General features: G+C 36.2%; 1 protein-coding gene and 1 long non-coding RNA gene across 2 annotated transcripts; both read left to right on the top strand.

Moving 5' to 3' along the window:
* Window positions 1-11,839: 11,839 nt before the first annotated feature.
* Window positions 11,840-15,532, top strand: LOC141290210 (N-lysine methyltransferase KMT5A-A-like). Its single transcript, XM_073822407.1, has 5 exons — window positions 11,840-13,374; window positions 13,630-13,786; window positions 14,247-14,439; window positions 14,585-14,680; window positions 15,425-15,532. The coding sequence occupies exons 1-5, from the start codon at window positions 13,266-13,268 to the stop codon at window positions 15,530-15,532; spliced, it is 663 nt and encodes a 220-aa protein (XP_073678508.1). The 5' UTR covers window positions 11,840-13,265.
* A 690-nt stretch (window positions 15,533-16,222) lies between these two features.
* LOC141289277 (uncharacterized) lies at window positions 16,223-27,555 on the top strand. Its single transcript, XR_012339898.1, has 5 exons — window positions 16,223-16,321; window positions 17,025-17,120; window positions 18,361-18,477; window positions 22,812-22,910; window positions 27,498-27,555. It is a non-coding gene; the product is annotated as an uncharacterized lncRNA (long non-coding RNA).
* Window position 27,556: the final 1 nt, after the last annotated feature.

Raw genomic sequence — 27,556 nt, 5'->3', positions numbered from 1 at the left:
TATCACCAAAAAAAACAAAAAACAAAAAAAAACAAAAAATAAACCACAGCCAACACAGTATTAAGAATCAAGCATGTGCAAACTATCAACTATTATATTGTGGACTATATGTACACATCTTTTATGTGAAATGCAGGTCAGTACTAAATAAAAAATAACATGCATTTTGTATGATCCCTCTTATTTTGGTAATATAATTACCATTTTGTGGATTCTGCAAAGTGTGTGTAAACTTTTGATCTCAAGTGTGTTGTTCTATATTCATTCATATGTACACATACATGCACTACATTGAACCATATACACTTTAAGTTCTATGTAAATGTATTTAATTCTGCATTCAGTCAGCCATCCATTATGTCATGTCAATCTTTCTTTGCCTCTATATGTAAATAAGGTCAAATCTCCCATGGTAGTGAATAAATTACTATAAACATATGCCATCGTATTTCCATGATAACCATAGTACTTCAAAGAAGAAAAGATTAAGGGAGCAGAAAGTATAATACCATTACCATGTTCAAACAAACTACCATGGTAGCTTTTTTGTTGGAGAAAGCTTGTTATCTGAGTGCCTGATCGTGGTCCTGAGAAATGAGGGTGGGTTCTGATGCTTTTGTGGCTCTTTGAAGTCCTTTGAAGAACCTCACCTGTCAAGTGAATGGTTTCTTTGCAATCTCCACAGCACCAATAACTTGCTAACGAGCCTGCTAATGTCAACTAGAGCTCCTCTTAATCCACGAAATCACTGAATTTGTTTTGATTTTCTTTTTATTACTGAAAAACAACACTAATTATACAATACAATAAGGACTAGTTCATTCACTGGCCAATCAGTTATTCACATTGCTGATCTCCATGCTTAGTTAGGGAATAAATGTGGAGAATTTACCCTTCAGAGCACATTCATTCAATTTATCACATTCACTTGCAGCTGAATCACGCTCCTACTGTGTAGAACAATACAATAGACGTAACATTTTACATTTTGTCCAACCAAATGATTCCTCCAGTCATTTGAGTGAAGACCAATGAGATTGACTCTTTCCATTGTTACAAGGTGAGGCCTTTCAAAAGTCTTGAATTGATTCAATTATACAGATAATTCAGCATTGTCGAAAACGCTCTGTTTTACAATAATACCGAGCCATTCACAAAAGAACATGTTTGAGACAGCATTTATTGCGACACAATGTGAACAGTGCAATAATCCTTTGCTGCTCCCAAAATCTTTTCACGATGATCTTTCGATTCATAAAGAGCACAGAATGAGCAAAACTGGGTTACACCAGTGAGATGAGAATGTAGACTCAAAGACTATTCAAAAGTGAATGAGATCAGCACTCTACTGTCCATTAGGATATTAGCTTTCAGGATAATCTATGCCACAGAGCCTGAGGTAATACACATTAGTGTGAATAAAATGACTTTGTCTTCATAAGAGCTTAAAGTGATATCAGGCCATTTTTCTCTAAGACTTGTACGTCTACAACTGCTTTAGTATTAAGAATTATGGTTAATGGTGTTGGACTGTGTATTATTAAATGATTTAATGCAATGTTGTTGCTGCTAACTAAAACGAAATCTTTTAGTAACTGAAATAAAACATAATTATGAAAGGTAAAAAAGTAACTTTAAAACATTATAAATTATATATCTGACAAATAAATGTAAATAAGTTTAAGTTTAAGAAACAACATAATTAAAACTAGAAATTAAACAAAAATAAAGCTATATAGCCATACATAAATAAATAAAAATACACTGATACACCAGTAGATGGTGACATGAGAGTTGTTTTTTAGGAGAGTCATTGAAATATTCATTCAAACTATTAATTCTAAAACAAAATCATTCAGGAATGAAACAAATTTTACTATTTTATGAATGATTCACTGAATCAGGAATTAAACCAGTCACTGTCTGAGGAAGTCACTCAATCATTCATCTAATTTATTTTAAAAAGCTGAATCGCTTGTGTCTAAAAAAAGTGTCTAAAAAGTGTCTAAAATTTAAGTGATTCATTGTTAACTTCTTTATTATTACTTCTGAGCTACAATATTGCAAACCCCAAGCTAAGCTTATTTTTCTCCAATTAAAATAGTGCAATAAATTGTGTTCTGTGATACTATTATTTCTGTTAAGATACCAGTCAAATGAAACACGATAAGGACCATAATGGTGAAAAAACATGTAACAACAACAACAACAACAACAACAACACATACATTCATAATACATAGCCTGCATTGATTGCAGTAATATCCCAAAATACCTATTCTACTGTAAGAAACTACTATTAAACTATACACAATATAGCAGGGGTTCTCAAAGTTTACATTTAAAGGTCCGAATCTGTATTTTCATCAACATCAAAAGGACTTTGAGAAGGGCTGCAATACAGAGTTAAATGCTTGTGTACTTTCAGAAATGTACTGTTGTCTTTTGATTAATTGATACAATTATTACAATGAACCTAATTAATCTATTTTAAGCAGGTTGGGCAATTGCACTGAACTTTTCAGGAAAACTTGAAAGGCAACTCAAGACATATAACTCATATAAATAGGCTCCAAAAGCAGTGATCCTTGACTGTCTGGGTGAGTTTGTCTGTCTGCATGGTTTAACATAATCAAAACTCAAACTGTCTGCTACAATCATCCATTCAATGCATTCTACTTCATTTACTCTGCAGTATCCCATTCCCACCCAATCACATAACCCATTGAATCACAATCTTCCAGCAGAGAATCCCAACAGCAGCTCCAAATGTGTCCAACAAACTTTAAAGGAGACATATCATTAAAATCTGACTTTTACCATGTTTAACTGTTATAATGGGTCCCTGGTGCATCTATCAACCCAGAAAACATAAAAAAGAACAACCCAGTATTTTTGGGGGATTAAGCCTTTCTCTGCAAGCTTGTGAAAAAACGAGCTGCTCAGATTTTGCTCACCCGTGACATAAAAAAGATGATTTTATTTTAATTTTACCACCCCAGAGGAGACAAGAGATACTGTACAATATATTATGCTGCTGCCACACAGATCTAATATAAACGTAAATTCTTTCCTAGCTGTTTACCTTCACAGACATAACAGACTGTTTTTGTGACTCATGCATTTTTAACATAAACGTGTGTGTATTTAACAGTTTAAGCGCAATAAGACATGAAAGAGAACTTAGTTTAGAACTCATATGCCATGTGACAGCCGCTTTCTGTGCGCGTGCTTCGAATGTATGTGCTCAGAAAACCATACATCAGAAGTTTAAACTCAACACGAACATCTCAACATTTAAAACTCATTATTTCAGCATGATAGACATGATAATTAAAACCAAGCAGATGTTTTTGGCAGAGTATCCGATGTATAAGCTGTAAGCACAATCCTATCCTGAAAAAGGAGGCATGGAGCATTTAGCTCATATGCATTTAAAGAGGCATGCATGAAAACAGTGTGTTTCTGCTTCCATTTAAAATTATTCACAACAACAAAGATCAACTGAGAATTAGACAACGTGAATATTGCCGTTCAGACCAAAGAGTAGGGGCGCCGCTAAGGGGGGGAAAGTTAGGACAATTCTAAGGGCCGACGCCATTTAGGGGCCCCCAGAGATCTGCTTTTGTGTGGTAGGGGGGGCCCAACCTCATATTTTGTCATAGGGCCCAAAATTGCGAGCGGCGCCCCTGCCAAAGAGGCATTCAAAATAGATTCCTGCTTTGTAGAAATAGCCAACATCAGGCAAAACTGTCTCGTGGGAGCTTGCATGCCTGGATATATATTTATTTAATTTATGCTTTCATCACAAAGCACCTTTGATGTGTTTTTCAGTATATCAAGAGACCCACATCTATCAACGCACACAGACATGTACACACACAATGCACAATCCAGAAAGGCTCCAGGATAACTCGGTGCTCGGCACTGACAGTATGTTCCTGCCATTGCCCAAGAGAATGTGGGGCAGCCTAAGGCATCCCAAGACCCTCATCTCCACAGTTGGTGATCTAGTTTTACAAGCATAAACATATGGGATCTGTTCATAATTTATGTACAATGTTGGAATGTTCTCCACTGAATGCTGTGGATCTAGCATCCCCAGTATACTACATTTATACAAGTATGGATGTATAATGGATATGATGAACCAGAGTGGAGATTTTATGAATTTTAAGGGCTGAATTTACCGTTCGCAAAGACCCACCAACCATTCGTTACTTGCCGCTCTCAAACCACACATCATGTTCTCACACATTGAAGAATACATTGTGGAGCAAAGAGGAAACTGACAATGCGTCAACAGACGAGACAGACGAGGTTACTTTTGGTGTTAAACAAAGTCTCAGCTTTTACATTGAGAAATTAAAGAAAAAAAATTGAACAATAAATACAATTTTTTCTCTTAATAGCACGAAAATTAACATGAATGAGCATCAGAAGGTATCTAGTTTCAACTGCAAAAATACGTCAATACACACCATTTTTCAAGTTCAAGTCCACCAATGTTAATCTATTCTGTTGTCAAATTTGTTTGTTAAACAGATTCTGTTATATGATTGGTCAAATCGACTGTCAATCAAACTCCCTAATTAAATATAAGTGGTTTTGTAAGTATAAGTTTTGTAAGTATAAATAAAAATGTTTGATTTTAGAGACACTGTCATTTACTTTTGTATGTCAAACAGTTTTCATGTTTGTTTGCCACTTGTCTATGTGAATTTTTGGTCCTGAAGCAAAAGCAGTTGACAAAGGAGCAATTCATTGCTGGCAAGATGGGGATTTAATAATAGTTGGCTGTCTGAGCAGTAGAAAAAATATAATTAAATCAGCACCCATAATGCACTGGGCTCGATCAAACTATTTGTGAGCAGGAATACAGATGCAGAAAACAGCATATAAATAGTTTGTAAAATGTGCCATCCTGCAGACATTTGCTGACAAATAAACAGGAATATCTTTGTCCAGGTAACACAAAAATCTACACATTGTTCATTTACTTTATGTTTACTGACATTGTTACAATACAAACAAACACAAAGCTGTTCGGAAATTGATTTAACCATATTTGAGCTTATCATCTGTCAACTCTCTTAAACAATATAATGTTTTCATTTTTAAGAAAAAAAATGCGACCTGTGTGTCCATGTCCACACACACCTCTGGAACACAATTTAGAGTCGAGGAACATAGTGTTCATTACGTCAGAGAGACGATAACAAGTAGAACATCATTCAGAGGACAACTTAGGAAAGGACACACAGAAAGAGCAGTGGAGAAAAAATGAGGGTGAGATAATACTAGAGTACGAGTGATCAATGGATAAAAAAGCAAGATACAGAAAACAAGAAATCTTAAGATATATCAATTTTTGTTCACCAGCCCCTACTAGTACATTTTGAACAAGACACGAGTAAATGTGCAGTGCACTTCAGCACTTCAAAGTCCTGCTAAGAGAGAGAGAAACAGACAGAGAGAGAAAGAGAGAAGGCACAGTACACAGGATCCGTCCTGATGTTTAATTCATTCCATAGGTCCATGTCTCCATAACGAGACTTCCTTAATTCCATGTGTAGCAAGAGGAAAACTGTTCATGCAGCAATTTAAAATCCTTAAAAATGTTCACGTTCACACTTGCACTTTTATGAGAACAGATTATAATAAAGCAATAAGCCATGAGAGACCATACATTACAGTGATTTTACTATGGTTAAAGGGGTTTCTTAGGCACAATTTGAAGCAGAATCCCTAAAGACCCCTTAACCGAACTGTGCCAGTTTTTCATAATGATAAAAATAAATGTTTCTTGAGCATTAAATCAGCATATTAGAATGGTTTGTGCAGGATCATGTGACACTGAAGACTGGAGTAGTGGCTTTTGAAATTTAAATTAGGCCCCACTTTATATTAGGTGGTCTAAACTACTCTGTATTTACATAAAAAAAAAAAAAAAAAACAAGTGCAATGTATTTATTGTGTTCGGACTGAAACACCTTAGCTGCTATTGAGGTGTTCAGAATTCAGAAGATGAACTTTCCGTTTTATGAACATGGAAAGTATTCCATTAAAGACTGCACATGTCTTCTGCTTGCCCCCAGGTATAAAACATAAATAAATCTATGAATTTCCACAAGCAATGATTCTCTGATTGGCGAACTCACTCCTGCAGCACAATCCTGCTTGTGGTCTATGTGGATTTGACTTCAATAATATCTGTCTACTGGGCTTTAATTAGGTCAGAGGAAAATATATATTTTTTTATATATTTATAAAAGGGAACATAATAGGTTAATTTTGAAAAACCTACAGTGTTATTATTTTTACACATGCAGTTTTCGCATCTCTAGATCCCCAAACAATCAGAAAATCAATCTCAACAGAACGAGAGCATTACCTGTATCGCTCAATAGAGTTTGTGTATATCATCCCTGAATCATTTCACGTCTCAATCCATTTCTCTTAATCACTTTACACAGTATGTAATCTCACATGAGAATCACTCCACAGTAACATGAGGGCCCATTTGCAGGCTATAAACTCTGCTGCACTGCGGCCCCGAATCTCATTTCCACACCACATGATCTATGCTTCATGGCGGCAGCGTTCCAACATCCAAATAATCTGAAAGCAGCCAGCATCAGCACACCTCAGAAGGATCTGAATTCAGACGTAACTGGCAGTGCACTTACAAGCTCTTTTAAAACAAGGACGACAATGTTAACGATAACTATACAGTTTTAATAATCCTCATAATTGGGATGTCCACACCACAACTATAACAATAACAACATAGAGAAATGCTATCATTAGAATCACTTTAGGAGTGATATTTTCCAGCTAATGAATAATAAAACCATTCACAATCAAAATTCACCTGACTTTCAATCAGCAAAAAACAGCGTATTGCAGCTCATGCTCAGCTTATAATAAACAGATTGTTACCATCTGTTGGTGTCGAAGCTAATATAGTTATAGACCACTAAACAACAGCGTTTTGCTACTGGTTTTTATTATTCATTTTTTTATGTAATTATTTTACATTATAGGCCTGTGTATGCAGTTTATATGTAATTAAATTAAATTTTAAATTAAATGAAATTAAAAATAAATGAAAAGTAAGAAAATAAATGTTTTTGGTAGCCTAGAATTAAATAAAGGTGCATTAAGCAAATTATATTGTAGTACTTTACTACTGAATCAATCTGATTTCATTATGTTACAAAAAAAAAAGTTAACAGTTAACAGTTAACAGCTAATGCCGTGCTATAAACTCACATTTGCAAGTTATAAAGTTAGAATTGCGAGATATAAACTCACAATTCGGACTTTTTTCTCAGAATCGCAAGATATAAACTCACAATTGCGAGTTATACAGTCAGAACTACAAGATATAAACACGATTCTGACGTTTTCTCAGAATTGCAAGATATAAACTCACGATTCTGACTTTTTCTCAGAATTGCAAGATATAAACTTACAATTGTAAGTTATAAAGTCAGAATTGCATGATATAAACTCACAATTCTGACTTTTTTTCTCAGAATTGTGTGATATTAACTTACCATTGCGAGTTAAAAAGTCCAATTTTGAGGGGGGAAAAGACTATGTTCCCAGAATTTGCAAATTTATATCTCAATATTCTCACTTAACTCGCAATTGCGTGCTATAAAGTCACACTTTATTTCTTAGAATTGCAAGTTTATTAGTAAATTGTGAGTTTATGTCTTGCAATTCTGACTTTATAACTCATCTATCATTCTATCTCACAATTCTGAGATGTAAACTTTTTGCAATTGCAAGAAAAAAATGTCAAAATTGGGAGATAAAAAAGTATCAATTACCTTTTTTATTTTTTTAATTCAGTGGCGGAAACGGGCATCCATAATTACCTGTTACGACTTTTTATAGCAAAGTGAAAGAAAATAAGTTACAGGGCCATGCACTTTCCTTACACAGTCATCTAAATTTTAACCTAAAATCTTGAGGTTTATTAAAAGAAAAATCCATGCATTAGATGACATCTGAGATTAATGCCATAGCTGAATGCAGAAGTGTGTCGCTTGAAATGCCAAAGGAACCATTAACTGAATATTTTCAATGTGTTCAGCATTTCTGCAAGACTCCATTTATAAGTCCTGTATGTTTAATCTTCCCACATCCTGAGTGAAACAGGAAATGAGTGGCGGATGAAGGGTTCTCCTGGACCCATAAGAGGATGTTAGCTCTGGATTATCCTTACATGCTTTCATTCACATCTTCAAACCAATTATTGTCATTTGCGCTTTTATATAGAAGGTTAATAAGGAGAGCACTCTTTTGAACTGGATAGGAAATGAGGCTGTGGAGAGGGAGAGGACGTGGAGGTTAGGTTGAATGGAGGTGCCACTCCAATACTCTTTTCATGCACCTTTCATGTCTTATTCAGTGAATCCAAGTGTTCAATATTTGACCTATAGATGCTCCAAATGTGCCTGAGCTCAGTGAGTGTATCTATGTGTGTATGTGGATGGTTTCCTAAAGGAAAAGAGATTCAAAGAGTTGAGTTGAAAGACTTTTTTTGACATTGGGATTTATTTGCTTTGTTTTATCAGATCATACCTATATAATGCATGAATAAATCATATGTTCTGCGCAAGGCCACACTAGTTTTTATGTCTTGTTTACTCCAGGTTTGAATAGAAATCATCATGGGAAACACACAATACAAGATCATATCCCAACGACACTAAAATAAACATAAAAAACTTCTAAAATCAACATAAAAAAAGAGTCATGATTCATTTGTTCAAGAATCGAACTAGGCCATTTAAAGTGTACAGGGATTGAAATTAGCCAAACAAAATGTTTCCATCGGACCTAAATAAATTAAACTTGTTCTCATCACTACAGTGAACTTTGGACAGTTCTCCTCTGTCCACACAACATGCTCCTCAACAAAGTTTGATTCTTTCTGCTGTTTGGTCACTGCAGATTGCACTTTTAGTCCAACTTCTCTTAAACATGCAGAGACAGATCCTGAGCCTGTACAGCACTGAAGTGGCAAGCAATTCCAGCTGCAGTGTTGAGCCGATTTACTATTAAGAGTCTCTGTGTTATCCTGTCTTCTTGTACATTTGTCTTATGTGGATGACCAGCCTTTTTGGGAGACTTGAATGAATTAGTGTCATTGTAAACCTGCAATATTTGAGAAATCACAAATTTGGAAAGACCAACTTCTCTTGCAGTGGCTGAATGTGTCATCCCTTCGGCCTTCATCTGGAAAACCTCCTTTGGCAGGGTTTCAGTCATCTTAGAGCAGCCTGCCCTCTTCCAATCTCAGTGGAAATTGGAGGAATTCTGCCAGTTAAATAGGGTTTGTCATAAATTTAAAGAAATTAGCACCAGGTGCCAGATTAACACCAATAACTTGGAGGTATCTGTAAAGCCTTGTTCAGACTACACAAGTTTTTTAGTTATGAAAGTCACTGTGTCAGATTATGTGACTTTGACTTGTTGTGAACAAGAAACATGTCAGACTACACTTTGCTACCCGACCATTTTTAGCGCACGCCATCTTTCACGACATCGATACGGAGGACAACACAGAAGGTGACATGAATGTAAACAAACAATGGACAGCAAAAAGATGTTTTGCCATCAGAAAAGCCCCAAAAAGAAAGAAACCCTGACAGTGGACACAAATCTGGATTGCATGAAGAGGAGAGTATGGACTGTCAAAGAAAACTGAGGTAAAATAGTTTTTATTTAACCTTTATTTACTCTGTCATGGTAGTCCCTCAAAGAAACATCATAAATGCAAGAGTATTACTGCCATAGCACCACGGACATTTCCTCCATTGTAAAATTTTACCTAGCAGTACCGAAACCATTGCCTCTCTTTCATTTCGGCTTGTTTAATAGCATGCACGAATGCGCTTCTGCTATTGGATAGTGTCATAGATGTGAACTTGTCATGGACAGTGTTGTTCCTCACGACACTTTACGGCAAGCAGATCATGCCAAAATCGTGCTAAAATCATGTAGTTTGAAACGGGCTTAAGTGCTCTCTAATTTTGCTCAGAGTTCTTTTTCAAAGATCTAATTTAAGTTTTTTATACTGTTCTTCAGAATACAATTAATTTATGAAATATGCTTAAAAACTGCCCTTCTACTCCCGTTAAGATAACTTCAAATAGGATTAAGCAATGACCTTGAAATGTAGGAAATTACAGGTTGTTTTTCCACTGTATGTTTTAGATTCACTAAAAAAGTCATAAGAGTCATTTGTTTGTGAATCAGAACACATTAGTCATGCTTTCTGATTCCTCCAAAAGAATCGACTCATGACATTTATTTGTGAATCAGACTACACTGGACTAGTCGGTTATTGCCAGCATAAATCATAGCTGGTTTATGCTGGTCCTTGACCAGCAACACGACCAGCTAAGGACCAGCATATGCTGGTTTTTTCAACAGGGACAGCAGTGAAATTACTATGTAACTAGTCACTTTTCAACCTGATCTTATGATGAAAACATACCTGTGAAAACTTTTTTGCAAGACACTAAATACGTACGGCCATATAGGTTTTGTGACATATTCAATGTGAAATGTCCACTGAGTGGCGCTATAACTCTAATGCTCCATGATGTTTTAAATGAACAAAAGCGAATGTGATATAAAAATGTAAACATGCCATTTTAGCTTGTTTTTCCCATCTCTCTTCTTTCAGCTCTTTCATTGTGAGGCATGCTTTTTACGGGATTGATTTACCCAAGGATTCCGCATCCTAAGTCAAATCCTGAGCTACCAAGCAAGATGGTTACATCCGGAAAGTGAAACATATGGTGCTGTAATCATAACTATGTACGAAAACGATTACAAGTGCTTGCTGTTTTACCACCTCAAGTGTTCATTTTTGTTGGAAACTGCAGTGATGTGTAATTATTGGTACGTATTTTGTATCTTGCAAAAAAGTTCCCACAGGTACATTTTCGACATGAGATAAGGTGGTCAATATTTCTTCACACGTTTTTCATTATTTTAAATGGCCTTATTGCCTTCACTACATCATTTTAAATGGTCTTGAGGTGTGATCAAAGAGGTAATACTGGGATAAATGTGCATTAACTTTCCCATTCATCTCAGTGGCACTTTACCAGCTTGAAATCTGCCATCTTTGCTTATAGATGCAGTTCTGTTGCTGGGTTGTTTTAAACCTATCACCTGAGCCATAAAATAAATAAATATATCAGCAGAATGCTGTTTAAATGACATTAAATTCTTAAATTTATTTACACTTGGCAGTGTTGGCACAAAATGGCAGGCTTTCTTATTGTATCTTTATCTTATACAGAAAACATATTGTAATGCAGCCCACAACCAATAGGGGGCCATTAAAAATTGGCAGCATAAAATTACAGTGAGAAAGTCCTTCAAGGCTGCAATCCCTTTGGCTCTGTGTGTGTGTGTGTGTGTGTGTGTGTGTGTGTGTGTGTGTGTGTGTGTGTGTGTGTGTGTGTGCACCTGGTATTCATCACGTTATGGGGACCAAATGTCCCCACAAGGATAGGAATACCAGTAGATTTTGACCTTGTGGGGACATTTCTCAGGTCCCCATGAGGAAACAGGCTTATAAATCATGCACAATGAGTTTTTTTGAGGAAGTAAAAGTGTGCACAATCTCCTGTGAGGGCTAGGTTTAGGTGTAGGGTAGGTGTAGGGCGATAGAAAGTACGGTTTGTACAGTATAAAAACCATTACGCCTATGGAATGTCCCCATAAAACATGTAAACCCAACATGTGTGTGTGTGTGTGTGAGTGTGTGTGTGTGTGTGTGTGTGTACTTGTATTTCTTACTTTGTTGGGCCCGGTGACAAGGAGCCCACCAACAGTGTGGGGTCCAACAGCCTTGTGGGGCCCAAAATAGTGGGCCCCACACCGATTTTCATTTAAACAGCCTCATAAGCCTCTCCTGATGTGTCTCATGCCTTTTTTTCACTTTCCCCACAAGGTGACAAAGTATGGTTCTGTGTGTATGTGTGTTTGCGCTCTCTATCGCCCCCATATCTCAAAGTGCGGTAGTGCCGCAGATACACACTACCGGAAGTGTGTGTTATTTTAGCTCACGGAAAGGGAGGAGCTGTTTAGTTTCTGTGATTGACAGTGTTAATTCCTTATTTTACATCTATAATTTAACGTGTTTCAACTCTGTACCAAGGGAAAAAATACTTAATGTGAGCAACAGGTAGGTTTATATTAGTTTACTGCATTTGAGTTTCGTGTCAATTACTACCCACATCAACAGAACGATGCTTAATGAAATACCTTTTTAATCACACGGCTAATTGCTAATAGTTCACGGAAAGGAAGGGGTCGTTTATATTCGGTTACGCGCGTTATCAACCGGAAGTTCAATGCGGTTTAACGTCGAACAGACGAACTTCACTCTTCTTGAGAGCAGTAGGTAAGTTAGGTTTATATTATTTGACTGTACATTTGATGTAGTTTTGTGTCAATTCCTACTCATATCAGTAGAATGGTGCTTAATGAAGTAAAGTGACCATTGTACTGAGATCGCTCGTTGTTAATAGCACATGGAAAGACGGACTTTTCTGGATTTCTGCATTTTCAAGTGGATGTAAACGGAAGAATCTCTTCAGGTGAATAACAGGTAGGTTTATGTTATTTGACTTTGTACATGATGTAGTTTCGTTCAAATGCTTTCTCCATTTTGTAACGTATGAAATTGATGGTTAATAATAATGATGTGCTAGTTTATTCAGATCGCTAGCGTTAGCTTGCTAATCTTAGCTCTAGACTAATAATGGTGTTGACAGCAGAAGAAAGAAGCATGTTTTATTGCAGTTGATAATTTGACTACGTATTTGTTGGTAACACTTTACAGTAAGTTTCATTAGTTAGTTACTTTTGTTAACATGAACTAAGAATAACAATACTACTACAGCATTTATTAATCTTAATGTAAATTTCAATATCTACTAATGCATTATTAAAATCAAAAGTTGTGCTTGTTAACATTAAATAATGTTCTGTGAATTAACTTGACCTAACAATGAACGACTGTATTTTAATATAATTAACATTAGTTAAGATTAATTAATGCTTTAATATATGTATTGTTGATTATGTTAGTTGATACATTAATGCCAGTGACAGCTCCACTTGAATATTAATGACTTGAATTTGCTTGTTTCTGTCTCTCATGCTAAATTCATACTTTTTCTTTGTGGATGTGTCTGTATTTTATTTTATAAAAAGCTATAATGTCCAAAAGAAGAAAGAGGATACGGCCTGCTGACGAAGCAAGGACCTATATTTTGTCTTCATGTGACAAACCAGAGTTTGTGGAAAGATATATAGATAGAAACAAAGGTATGTTGATGTGAATTTATCAGTACCTCTCATTTGCATACACTTACATAATAATGTATACCATTGTAGTTGTAAATGGTAAATTAGTAGAGTTTTCTTTCTTTCTTTCTTTCTTTCTTTCTTTCTTTCTTTCTTTCTTTCTTTCCTATTTGTTTACATTCGGTTAATACTCTGAATCCCTAGTTTCACCTCCAAAAGTGTCAAGGCAACAACTTTTTCCCCAAATTAAGTGTCTTTCTAATTATGTCTTTATAGGTAGAGGAGTATTTGCTAACCAGCCTGTTGAACCGGGAGCTTTTGTCTTGGAATACAAGGGGGAACTCGTTGCTGCAGAGGAATTCCAGGCGAGACACTACACAGAGTTACAGAGTACATTTCTATTTGATTTTGAGTGGCAGCAACGTCACTGGTGGTAAGTATGTACAGATGCATGTTTTGAGACATCTGGGAAACATGTATGCCATGCAACACACTTCTGAATAGTTAATGAGCAAAAGCATAATCAGCAGTTAATTCCGATAATACAGCCCCTGTGTACTCAATTCTATGGGTGATTTTAATGTTTTTCTGCCTGTTCTGTGGTACTCGGCAGTTTTAAGTTAATATACTCCGCAATGGTATTTGGAGCAATACGCTGTACATTATCAACATTCAAAACTTGAGTTTCACTACAGGGCGACTTTAACATTTTAGGCTGATGATAAGCACTTTTGTTGATTAGGACTTTCTGCTTTGTATGTCTTACAGTTACAGTTGATGTGTAATTTAAATGTCTCTTTCGTGTAATCTGACCATTTGTGCACATGATATTTAAATATTTAAAGGGTTTTTCTTTAAATGAACTTACAAAGTTTTTTTTTTATACCTTTTAGTATTGATGCATCCAAAGAAGATGGCTCTCTGGGAAGACTATGCAATGACAATCACAAATCTCCCAACTGCTCTATGAAAAAAATCATAGTAAATAACAGGCCCCATTTGTGTCTATTTGCCATGAAAAGAATTGAAATCGGAAGTGAAATTGAATATAACTATGGTGATGCACAATGGCCATGGCGTAACAAGGTGAGTTAGACTAACACAACTACTTTTTTGGGTGTGTGTATATGTATGTATGTGTGTATGTATATATATATATATATATATATATATATATATATATACACACACACACACACAGAAATTTACTTTTTTTTTGTCTGATTTGCAGGGTCCAAAGAAGCAGTCTTCTGCTCTACAGACCGACTCGTCCCCAACAGATCACCCATCCAATGATGACCCCAAAATGGATGATGAAATCACACAGGTAAAAGAGTAATGTAGACAATCATCTCAAACTATTGAGCTCTTAGATTTCATAGTTTCTATTAAAGAAACAGGTTTACACTAAGTTTATCATCATTGGGTGATATGTTAGAGTTCTGATTGAGGAAACAGTTAGTGTGCAGCAGGACAGTAAAACTAGAAAGGTTTCTGTCAGGTTAAGCGTCACACACACATTTCTAGTCTTGACCTTATGGGGCCCTCAACCCAAAGTAATGATTTTACAGTTAAGTTCACACACACATTTCTAGTCTTGGCCTTATGGGGTCCTTATACACACACACATTTCTAGTCTTGGCCTTATGGGGTCCTTATACACACACACATTTCTAGTCTTGGCCTTATGGGGTCCTTATACACACACACATTTCTAGTCTTGGCCTTATGGGGCCCTCACGTATGGATCTCATTCAAAGTGATTTTAATTAATTGGAACAGCACCTGTCATTATTTAAACTGAACTTATTGCAGGTAGAATTCAACACTTTACAAGCTGCTACATGTTCAGGTTGAGTATTTGAGATGTAATCCATTGCACGATATTAAATGTTGCTGTGACACTAGCTGTTAGCTCTAGGAAGGATCTGTAAATGGGTTTAGATTTCAACTATATGCTAGTTGAGAGACTGTTTTTACATGAGATAACATGTGTCTCTTGTAAATGCCTGAATACATTACAATTGTCAGTTCTTCACAGGTTCTTGTTCTGTTTTTGTCTGATTTGCAGGGTCCAAAGAAGCAGTCTTCTGCTCTACAGACCGATTCGTCCCCAACAGATCACCCATCCAATGATGACCCCAAAATGGATGATGAAATCACACAGGTAAAAGAGTAATGTAGACAATCATCTCAAACTATTGAGCTCTTAGATTTCATAGTTTCTATTAAAGAAACAGGTTCACACTATGTTTTTCATCATTGGGTGATATGTTAGAGTTCTGATTGAGGAAACAGTTAGTGTGCAGCAGGACAGTAAAACTAGAAAGGTTTCTGTCAGGTTAAGCGTCACACACACATTTCTAGTCTTGACCTTATGGGGTCCTTATACACACACACATTTCTAGTCTTGGCCTTATGGGGCCCTCAACCCAAAGTAATGATTTTACAGTTAAGTTCACACACACACATTTCTAGTCTTGGCCTTATGAGGTCCTTATACACACACACATTTCTAGTCTTGGCCTTATGGGGCCCTCACGTATGGATCTCATTCAAAGTGATTTTAATTAATTGGAACAGCACCTGTCATTATTTAAACTGAACTTATTGCAGGTAGAATTCAACACTTTACAAGCTGCTACATGTTCAGGTTGAGTATTTTAGATGTAATTCATTGCACGATATTAAATGTTGCTGTGACACTAGCTGTTAGCTCTAGGAAGGATCTGTAAATGGGTTTAGATTTCAACTATATGCTAGTTGAGAGACTGTTTTTACATGAGATAACATGTGTCTCTTGTAAATGCCTGAATACATTACAATTGTCAGTTCTTCACAGGTTCTTGTTCTGTTTTTGTCTGATTTGCAGGGTCCAAAGAAGCAGTCTTCTCCTCAACAGACCGATTCGTCCCCAACAGATCACCCATCCAATGATGACCCCAAAATGGATGATGAAATCACACAGGTAAAAGAGTAATGTAGACAATCATCTCAAACTATTGAGCTCTTAGATTTCATAGTTTCTATTAAAGAAACAGGTTTACACTAAGTTTATCATCATTGGGTGATATGTTAGAGTTCTGATTGAGGAAACAGTTAGGGTGCAGCAGGACAGTAAAACTAGAAAGGTTTCTGTCAGGTTAAGCGTCACACACACATTTCTAGTCTTGGCCTTATGGGGTCCTTATACACACACACATTTCTAGTCTTGGCCTTATGAGGCCCTCAACCCAAAGTAATGATTTTACAGTTAAGTTCACACACACACATTTCTAGTCTTGACCTTATGGGGTCCTTATACACACACATTTCTAGTCTTGGCCTTATGGGGCCCTCACGTATGGATCTCATTCAAAGTGATTTTAATTAATTGGAACAGCACCTGTCATTATTTAAACTGAACTTATTGCAGGTAGAATTCAACACTTTACAAGCTGCTACATGTTCAGGTTGAGTATTTTAGATGTAATCCATTGCACGATATTAAATGTTGCTGTGACACTAGCTGTTAGCTCTAGGAAGGATCTGTAAATGGGTTTAGATTTCAACTATATGCTAGTTGAGAGACTGTTTTTACATGAGATAACATGTGTCTCTTGTAAATGCCTGAATACATTACAATTGTCAGTTCTTCACAGGTTCTTGTTCTGTTTTTGTCTGATTTGCAGGGTCCAAAGAAGCAGTCTTCTGCTCTACAGACCGACTCGTCCCCAACAGATCACCCATCCAATGATGACCCCAAAATGGATGATGAAATCACACAGGTAAAAGAGTAATGTAGACAATCATCTCAAACTATTGAGCTCTTAGATTTCATAGTTTCTATTAAAGAAACAGGTTCACACTATGTTTTTCATCATTGGGTGATATGTTAGAGTTCTGATTGAGGAAACAGTTAGTGTGCAGCAGGACAGTAAAACTAGAAAGGTTTCTGTCAGGTTAAGCGTCACACACACATTTCTAGTCTTGACCTTATGGGGTCCTTATACACACACACATTTCTAGTCTTGGCCTTATGAGGTCCTTATACACACACACATTTCTAGTCTTGGCCTTATGAGGTCCTTATACACACACACATTTCTAGTCTTGGCCTTATGGGGTCCTTATACACACACACATTTCTAGTCTTGGCCTTATGAGGTCCTTATACACACACACATTTCTAGTCTTGGCCTTATGGGGTCCTTATACACACACACATTTCTAGTCTTGGCCTTATGAGGTCCTTATACACACACACATTTCTAGTCTTGGCCTTATGAGGTCCTTATACACACACACATTTCTAGTCTTGGCCTTATGGGGTCCTTATACACACACACATTTCTAGTCTTGGCCTTATGAGGTCCTTATACACACACACATTTCTAGTCTTGGCCTTATGGGGCCCTCACGTATGGATCTCATTCAAAGTGATTTTAATTAATTGGAACAGCACCTGTCATTATTTAAACTGAACTTATTGCAGGTAGAATTCAACACTTTACAAGCTGCTTTGTTACAACGCCACGTCCATCTCTCCTGAGTAAGCGTTCGGCATCAGTCACGTCACATGAGCACGCGCTCTGTGGTAGAATACGCAAACGCCGGAAGCGATCTGTCGCATGTATACGACACTCATTGTTTACGCAGAGCACAGAGATTGTGGATATAGCGGCTATTCAAAATGGTAAATACTTGCGCTTATCCTGATTGTTTAAACTGATTTAAAGCTAAAAGATTACATTAGTTTGCTCAAACTCGTCCGGGACTTTTCACTGATTTCCCCTTCCGGCGTTTGCGTATTCTACGCTAGAGCGCGTGCTCATGTGACGTGACTAATGCCAAACTCGTGCACATTACAGATGGACGTGGCTGTGTATCAAAGGTAAAAAATGATATAAATACTGTTCAGTTTCTCTCAAAAACCGATCGTTTCGTGTCTTAAGACATCAATGTATCGTCACGAGTCGCAGGGTGTAATTTGGATTTGTCTGTGCATGTTTTTGTTTACTTTTAAAGGTCTGGTGCCCATCCACACCCATGATAAGGCTGGCAGACAGCACCGGTTTTCGTAAAAAATCTTCGTTTGTATTCTTCTGAGGAAACTGAGTCACCTACATCTTGGATGCATTGGGGGTAAGCAGATAAACATCAAATTTTCATTTTTGGGTGAACTATCCTTTTAACGCCGATAACGGCCCACCACTAAAATAAACCCATTATAATAAGTTAAATATTTAGCTACCTGTGCCCTTCAGCAGATATGTACAAAAATTGTATAAAGTTATCAAATACTAAATTCTAAATACATTTTTAAAGAAATCCTTAAAGCTACAAAAGTTAATGTCATTTTTAACACATCAAAACAGCTGTTGTTATTTAAATACGGCTGCTGTACATGACCTTTTAGTTTTTTTTTTTGGTTGTTTTTTTTTACTTAGTCTCTATGGAAGAGCTGAGAGTGTAATGGGGTGATTTAGATGAGGGAGATGATGCTGGGGAGCCTCAGGACAGTTTTTACAATTTCATAGATGTTTTTAATGTGATGCATATAGAACTTATGTCATGCACAGTTTTAAGGCAGCTTAATCCCCTTTTTTGGAACTTAATTCCTTAACCGATGACATATAACATTGCATGCACATAGTTTCTTTTGTAGTTTGATATGAAATGATACAGGCCGAGTCGAGCCTGGCGTGGAGGCGAAGTTAGTGTGCGTTTGAAACGCCTCTCGTTTGATGTGCTCGTAAAGACGTTCTGCATCTCATAAAATAAATAAAATAGACAGAGGCAAAAGTTGTAAATGGGGATGGCTAACCCTAGCCCTGCCCCTGTTTTTATTGCATTAAATATTTTTACTGTGGTAATCTAGAAAAAATGAACCACATGTTATTTTGCTAATTTTGACACTACTAAAATATACCATTTGCATCTCATCTTCCAGCTTTTTCAATGTCTTGTGCTCCATACCCAGCTTTTACATTCATCAGGGCTGTGACTCGACAGCTGGCTTTCCAAGTACCACCATAATGACCAACAATATTTATTATTGTCAGCCACTTTAAACATTGTAAATGCAGTTTAAGCATTAACACTGCACTGTGCTTACATCCAGGTAAACAAAAAAACTAACATAATTGTATACAATATATTTACATGTAATCTTTAAGTACTAACATCTTGGATGCTAAGGTGGTGAAATATTACGCTTTCCCTAGTAATAGCTGTACACAAAGCAGCATTAAGGCAGTTTTACCAGGGATGGTAATTAAAATGGCAAAGACTACTGATCTATATAATGATGATATAATGTTCTTCATTATAGATCAGTGCCCACAACACGTTTCTGAGGACAGTTGGTTCTCTTCAGATATATTCATATAAAGACATCCGTGCCGCGTTTTGACTTTGAAGTGTGCATCATTGCCTTTTGAAGTTTTATCCAGCCCTTTGTGATTCTAGTCTTTCCATCCCCAACTGTAAGACCTCTTTAAATTATTATTAATTATTAATAAGTATTTTCATATTCTATTAAAATTAACAAACTTTTTATGCCCTTAAATTTGATACAACTAAATTAAGGAGTTAAGCCCTCTACTTTATGATAGCCTGTCGGGCAGTCCGGTCAAACATTTTGGTAGTTGACTAAAATAGCCCAGGGATGTCGGACTGGCGGTTTTTGTGAGCCCAGAGTTCTCGTTTCAAACATAATTTGTATTTGTCATGCAACAACCTCCCGCCATGTTTTATCTCTCGCTCTGTTCCATCAGAGGCATTAAAGCATAAGCATAACAAAAAATAATTGTTTAGAATGAAAGCGAATTAATATGAAACCAATGCAGCTGCACTTTCAAGCACTGTATCCAAAATCCAAGCATTTTTCAAACCTTGAAAACACTACATTTAAAATTCAAGCATTTTCAAGGAATTCAAGCACCAGTACGATCCCTGTGTGATTTTGTTAGCTGACTACAAATTGACAGTGATTAGCGTTGTGTTTTACCCAAAGTTGAACATTCTTCAACTCTCTGTGCCAGGGGAAAAAAACAAAAAACAACACCTGAGTGCTCAGCATTAAAAAAAAAAGTTACTCTATAAAACGTGGCTCTAATTTAAAAAAAATTGACAAAATGTGCTAACCTCAGAGAAAAAAAACAAAAACAAAAAAACTGGTGGACATTTGGCCTAATTTATATTTAACCCTTAGGTTGTGTTCAAATCTCTAACACTTGTTGCATTCTCGGTTAAAAATGGCCAGGGCACAAAAAATAGCTTAAATCTCTTATGCAATATTCTCAGCAAATATTGGTATCAATCTTTTTGTCAGCTTGTTTTCATTCAGTAAGGACTGGTTTTGTGTTTATTTTTGAAAATGGTTGTTCGTAGGCCTCATTGATCTGAGCCTAGGGTTAGGGTTCTTATCACTGTCTGAAATCCTCAGAATCGCTGTCAGACCTTACATTGGTGCAGGGTTCCTTCTGGTGCATGATAATGCTCCACCTCAAATGGCTAGAGTGTGCAGTATTTAGATGACCATGGCATTGCCCTTACGTTCCACAGACTTGAATCCATTTGAGATTCTGTTGGATATTATGTATCACACATCCGATGTTGCTGTAATTTAACTTGATGCAAATTGGATCAGCGTTTAACTTTCAGTGTTTTATTTTTTGTGCGGTGTATTTAATACAGAATACAAAACCAATCATAATTGAAAGAAAATAAGTTGACAAAAATATTGAATCACATTTTTGGTGGTAATGGCTACGGGTGCCGAATTAGTCCTTTCTACGAAGCATCGCCATGCGGACGAGGACGATTCGGTTGTCGGTTCAGTAATGGACCATAGCCGATAATAACACTCCGTCCCGGCACCAGGACTAGCTACTGGGGGGCCTTGTGTGATTCTGACGGGGTAGTTTTCTATATGAATAAAATAGGCTGTCATATTTTAACAAGGTATTGTTGCTGTTTTCTTTATACACCTGCATTTAACGGACTAACAAACATCAGTGTGCCTTTAACAAATGTCTTTTTGTTAGTAATTGATTTAAAAGACAAACATTTATTTAACGTGTAAGTCCATTCATTATTTGTAGCATGCAAGTCTCAGCCTACAAAAAATTGTCAACTTGATGATAAAATAAAAACAGTAAATGTGTTTTTACACTTTAATTTGTAGTGTGGTAACTATATTCGCCTTAGATCAAGCAGCATGTGAATCAATGATCTTTTCATTTTTAATATTTCCAGCATTAAACATGAAGAAAAATACTTGAATTCATTTAGAAAAACCATAATAGAAACACAATGTCTCATGAAATGATCGCTCAGAGTTTAAAACAAAAAAAGAAAAAATAGTCAATAAAACATCTTGTGAATAGGTTATAACATTGTTTTATTTTTCTCATAAATCAGTTAACTCAGTTGGAGTCTTAGTTTTTATTGCTTTAAGTATTTATTGCTGTTCTTATGTTCAATTTGAAGACAGGTTGGATGCCACAGACTTTTATTTTCACTTTAACTTCACACAATTTAACATGGTTGTATTACATTTAGTTTCAAACTAATCCTAATGTAAAGCATTCTACACACTATATATATATATATGCTACAAAGCGAGATTGACACAAATATTAGGTGATAATATTGATAAGAGATTTATAAGCAATTTTATTTTTTTTTATTAAATTAAAGCTTTTCAAAACACAATTATTGGTTAAACAGAACATGCTATTGAAATAAACAGTGCATTTTAAATATTTTATTTAATATTGACAAAATGATCCACAATGTTTTTGTTTTTTGTTTGTTTTTTACAGAAACAGTCTGGTATATAAGCTCAGATAGATGGGGCCTACAATAAAAAACAAAAGTCCTGAATGAAAGAAAACAAGCATTTATTTAAAAAAAAAAAATGTATAAAAAGATTTATATAATTGTATCTTATTTTTTGTAAGCTGGTAATTTTTTTACTGTTAATACCATAATGTAACGAGGTTAAATACATTTCCTACCGTAAATTGCTTGTTCCGATGATATAACTTTACTTTAAATTATAGACACACACAAAAAATGTATGACACCTCTCTACTTCCACTATAGAAAAGTAAAACCAAAAGATCCCAATATGGCTGCTGTCATCTTGGACTGATTACGTCATTTGGCTGTTTGCACAGTAGTGATTTTTTTTTTTTGGAGCCCTAGTCTAAAGTAGTCAAAAGTCCTTAGTATCAAAGTCCTGCCTAAACTCCCACAGACTAAACTGGCAAGTTCATTGTCATGATGCCACACCTGTTTTTGTAACGTATCTCATGACTAACTAAAAACTTGTAAACAAACTTTAACATCTGAACATTTAATGGGACGTACCTAAATGACTGAAATTTATGCGTGATTGATCATAATCTTGTGTTGCTTGCAGCTAATGTATATGTTTTATTTCATTAAATACTTCTTCTTGCACTCAGATGAATTCATTCCAGAAGCTGAGGACAGTGTGACATCCATTCAGGAACCTACTTCCACAGTATATTTGCAACCGCAAACAAAGTCGGCCAAAAAGAGAGGTGAGCTTAGAAAAATAAAGTGGATTGATGGTACAGCTGATCTTTAACTGCGGTCCTGATGCGGGTTCCCGATCTGTGTCCGTTCTCGAACAGTTCCGTGTATTTCCATAAAGAAAAGGTTGTTCTGGACTGTAACTGACTTTTCTTTTATATTTATTGACCAATATGCACGAAATATGTCAGTAAATCATCATAAACAGAGTTTTTTGGTCTTAAGTAGGGCTGTCAACATTAACGCGTTAATGCAAATTAATTTTAACAGCACTAATTTTATTAACGCGCGATTAACGCAGCGCGCATTTCTGTTTGACCCACTATAGCCCATAGTTAAATGGATGCAGTGCTGCCAACCTAGCGAAAAGTGTCTAGCAACAATACACAAACACATAATTGGACAAACCCAATTTAGTTTCTGAGGCTCTTCGGTTTTGCTGAACGTGCGTGAGGTCTCCCAATGAATGCGCGCGCACCTCCCTCTCTTCATATCTGCGTCTGCTCTGTTCAGCGAGCGGCAGTGGAGCAGCGCTTTCGGTTAAAACAGATGTTATGTTCATTCCAGTGCTTGAAGTGGGCCGGTACGCAAGTACTTCTGTATTTTATCATTTTGCGTACACCGGCACTTCTGCCATATTTAATGAATGCAAGCGGAGTCGGGCTACGTTAGGATTGTTGCTGTGGGGTTGATGCGTAAAGCCACATACGAGCGAAAACGGTGTATTAAATGCACGTCAAACACATGCATAATTGCATTTCATATGTACGCCAAAGTTAATTTCAGCTTGTTAATAGCACGCCAAATAGATACAGAAAGTCGTGCTAGTGCGCATTTGCATGAGACCAGGCTCTCCAATCAGTACAGGCCAAACTCCTAAAAAGTCAAAGGATCCTGAAGGCATTCAAACAGGAAGTTAAAAACAACGATAATAATGCAGGGAATAGTGACTTATGTCCAGATGCCGGTAAATGATTCTTTTCAGTGATTGAATCATGATCATAATTCAGGATTTTTTTTCAGTTATTATTTCATATTACTTTGGTTGTCTGATAACAGAAATATTACATCAAAACAATGGAAACAGTTTTGTTGAGAACGTGGCTGCATCAAATGACAGTATGTGGGCACCGAGAGGCAAACAAATGTAATAATAAATGTAGATTTTGCATGTTCAGAAGAAGTGAGCTGCCCTGTCCTGCAAATAATGTAAACAGGCTTGTGTAAGTAAATTGCTCAGTGCAAAGAAAGAGAAGTAATGGGAACCAGGTGTTTCTATGTTCTTTTTTTCATGTGTCTAATAGACATGAACAAGTTATTTGAAAAACATCTATGACATTGGAAACGAGTTAGTCTAGTCAAGTATGGTTTCACTGATAATAAACACATATTTGCTTAAAGCATCCATGCCAATGTTGATTAGAGTACTAAAAACTTAAAAAAGTGTTAATTTAAGGTACATTTAGAACAGATAAAAATGTGCGATTAATCGCGAGTTAACACAAGACAACCATGCGATTAATCGCGATTAAAAATTTTAATCGATTGACAGCCCTAGTCTTAAGTGAACGTAAACAGGTGAGAAAGAAAACGCATGTTCAGTGTTAAAGAGACAGCCATCTAATAAACGTGCCGTCTGTCGTTAATGTTAATCAAAGAACAAAAGAAAATCATTAAAATTACGAAAGATATTCAGTCAGTTAATGTTTTATTAACAAAGTTCGGGAGGAGCGCGTCAGATACTTAGCCTAATTAACACAAGTGGAACGCACTCAAGTTAATCTACATCAGATATAAATACAGTTGACTTGCCTCTACCCATTTGATGGTTTATCAGCATCCCTCCACCACCTTATCTCCTCATTCCGAGTTCTTTTTAAACCTATACGGGAGGCTACTCTAGGTTCGGGCCATTCCCGAGCTCGGAGGCCTTCCCTAGACAGCACGCCAAACATGCTTTACGTACTTCACCTAATTATATGCAAGTGTGAACTCATGAAATGAGGGCTAATCAATATTTTATTTATGAAAGATAACCATTGCCTGGGTTGTACCTGGCATTTGATCAGTTTTGTTTATGCTATTGCTAATTGATTTGTTTGTTTCCATTTTATTACTAGTCTTTAACATTTTAAGGTTTTACATTTATATTATTCTAGTTGTTGTTTTTCTGAAGGAAAGGAATAAATACATTAAAAAGACAGAATATACATTTGACATCTAAATGTTTGACATAACTTTTTAATGGATTTTTATCTTATTGGAATCGTCGTTAGGAATAGATCAAATTCAAACGATACATTGCAGATAATGAGCTCAGACGGTAGCAACTACCTCGCCTTGGTTCCGTACGGATTATTTTATCAGAGAATATTTGTTTTTGACATGACTGACTAAATTTCAGACTACACACTTAAAATATTCTATACGAATATTTCTCATGTCTGTGTCAAGCATATTCTAAGAATCTATACAGAGTATTTTTATTTTTATTTTAGGGAGATCATGAACAAGGCCACCAATTCAAACACTGCATTGTTCTTTTGTAGACCCATGAATAATGTCAAATAATGCACCTTATTAAAGGGGAAGTGTCGTTGTACAATGTTAACTCAATGGGTAAAAAAAAAAGGTCAGTTTTTTTTTTTGTATTGTTTTTTTATTTTTATTGCAGTTCCGCACTCCCCTTAAACGGTATTCCTGATTTGTAAAACGTACAATACAAAATAACCTGCACCAAATATGTTCATCTGTATATACAGGTGCATCCCAAAAAATTTTAATATCATCGTAGTTGGGTTTTTTTTTTCACTTTTTTTTATTGTAACTTAAAAAAAAATCTTTCATATGTTCTGGATTCATTACATGTAAAGTAAAACGTTTCAAACGATTTTTCTATTTTGATAATTAGAGCGTACAACTCATGAAAGTCAAATTCAGCGTCTCAAAATGTTGGAATATTTACATTTGAGTTTCATTAAATGACCATACCTACAGTATAAATTCCCGGTATCTCTTGTTCTTTGAAACCACACTAATGGAGAAGACTGCTGACTTGGCATTGGTCCAGGAGACACCCATTGACACCCTCCACGCAGAGGGTAAGTTACAGAAGGTCATTACTAAATGGGGTGGCTGTTTAGAGAGTGCTTTATCAAAGCATATTAAATGCAAAGTTGACTGGAAGAAAGAAATTGAGTAGGCAAAGGTGCACAAGCAGCAGGCATGACTGTTAGCTTGAGAATACTGTCAAACAAAGCCGATTCAAACACTTAGGAGAGCTTCAGTAGGAGTGGGCTGAAGCCGGAGTTAGCACATCAAGAGTCTCCACACTCGGACATCTTCAGGAAAAGCACTACCAAGCCACTTCTGAAACAGAAACAACATCAGAAGCATATTACCTGAGCTTAGAAGAAAATTAACTGGAATGTTGCTCAGTGGTCCAAAGTCCTCTTTTCAGATAAAAGTAATTTTTGCATTTCATGTTGAAATCATGATCCCAGAGTCTGGAGGAAGCCTGGAGAGGCACAGAAGTCCATTGAGAAGATTCTGAAGTCAGTAATACTATGGGGTGCCTTGACGTCTGCTGGTGTTGGTCCACTGTGTTTTACAGTATCAAGTGCAAAGTCAATGTAGCGTCTACCAAGAGATTTTGGAGCATTTTATGCTTTCATCTGCTGACAAGCTTTATGAAGATGCTGCTTTCCTTTTCCAGCAGGACTTTAGCACCTGCCCACAGTGCCAAAACCACTTCCAAGTTGTTTTGCTGACCATGATATTACCGTGCTTTATTGGCCAGCCAACATGCCTGACCGGAACCCCATTGAGAATCTGTGGGCTATTTTCAAGAGAAAGATGAGAAACAGTGGATCCAACAATATACAGGCGATCTGAAGGTTCAGTAGTGCCTCAGCAGTGCCACAGGCTGATCACTTACACGCCACACCTCACTGATGCTGTCATTTGTGTGCTGCTGAGCAAGAATTGAGTACATAAATGAACATACTCTAAAGAACTTGAACTTATGTTTTGCAAATCCTTTTTTGTTGATTGATCTTTGCAAGTATTGTAATATTTTGAGATACTGGATTTTTGACTTGAGCTGTACGTTCTAATCTTCAAAATTAAAACAAAAAAACTTAAGGAATGTTTAACTTTACATGTAATTAATCAATAAATCTAGAATATATTAAAGTTTCAGTTTTTGAAATAAGTTGCAAACAAAAACCTTTTAGGATATTCCAATTTGAGATGCACCTGTATTTTAACATGCATGTTCCCATCTGTGTCATGTTGCTGTGTTTATCAGTACATGACAAAATCATTGGTAATACTATATTGATGGTCCTTTTTGAACATTATGTTGACAATTAATGTTACACTTACATGTCAACTAACTTATTAGAAATCTGTCTACTTAATATCCTCTAACTCTTTGTGATGGTCTCCCAACAAAGTTAGTAGACATGTAGAGGCAATGTTACTTAACAATGTTGATTTTTTTTTTCTCATATAGCTGTCTGTTTGTCTTTCAGATTTTAGTTTTCTTTCAGTTCTGATGTTTTAACTATTCTTTTTTTTTTCTGTATACTTAGGCAAACAAACTGCAGTCAAAAGAAGCTGGACATCAGATGAATGTGCTGCAGTCGAAAGG

This window comes from Garra rufa, chromosome 17 (genome assembly GCF_049309525.1).
Source record: "Garra rufa chromosome 17, GarRuf1.0, whole genome shotgun sequence".
Classification (NCBI taxonomy): Eukaryota; Metazoa; Chordata; class Actinopteri; order Cypriniformes; family Cyprinidae; genus Garra; species Garra rufa.
Note: the sequence above shows the minus strand (reverse complement) of the source record. Positions and strands in the feature narration are given on the sequence as shown.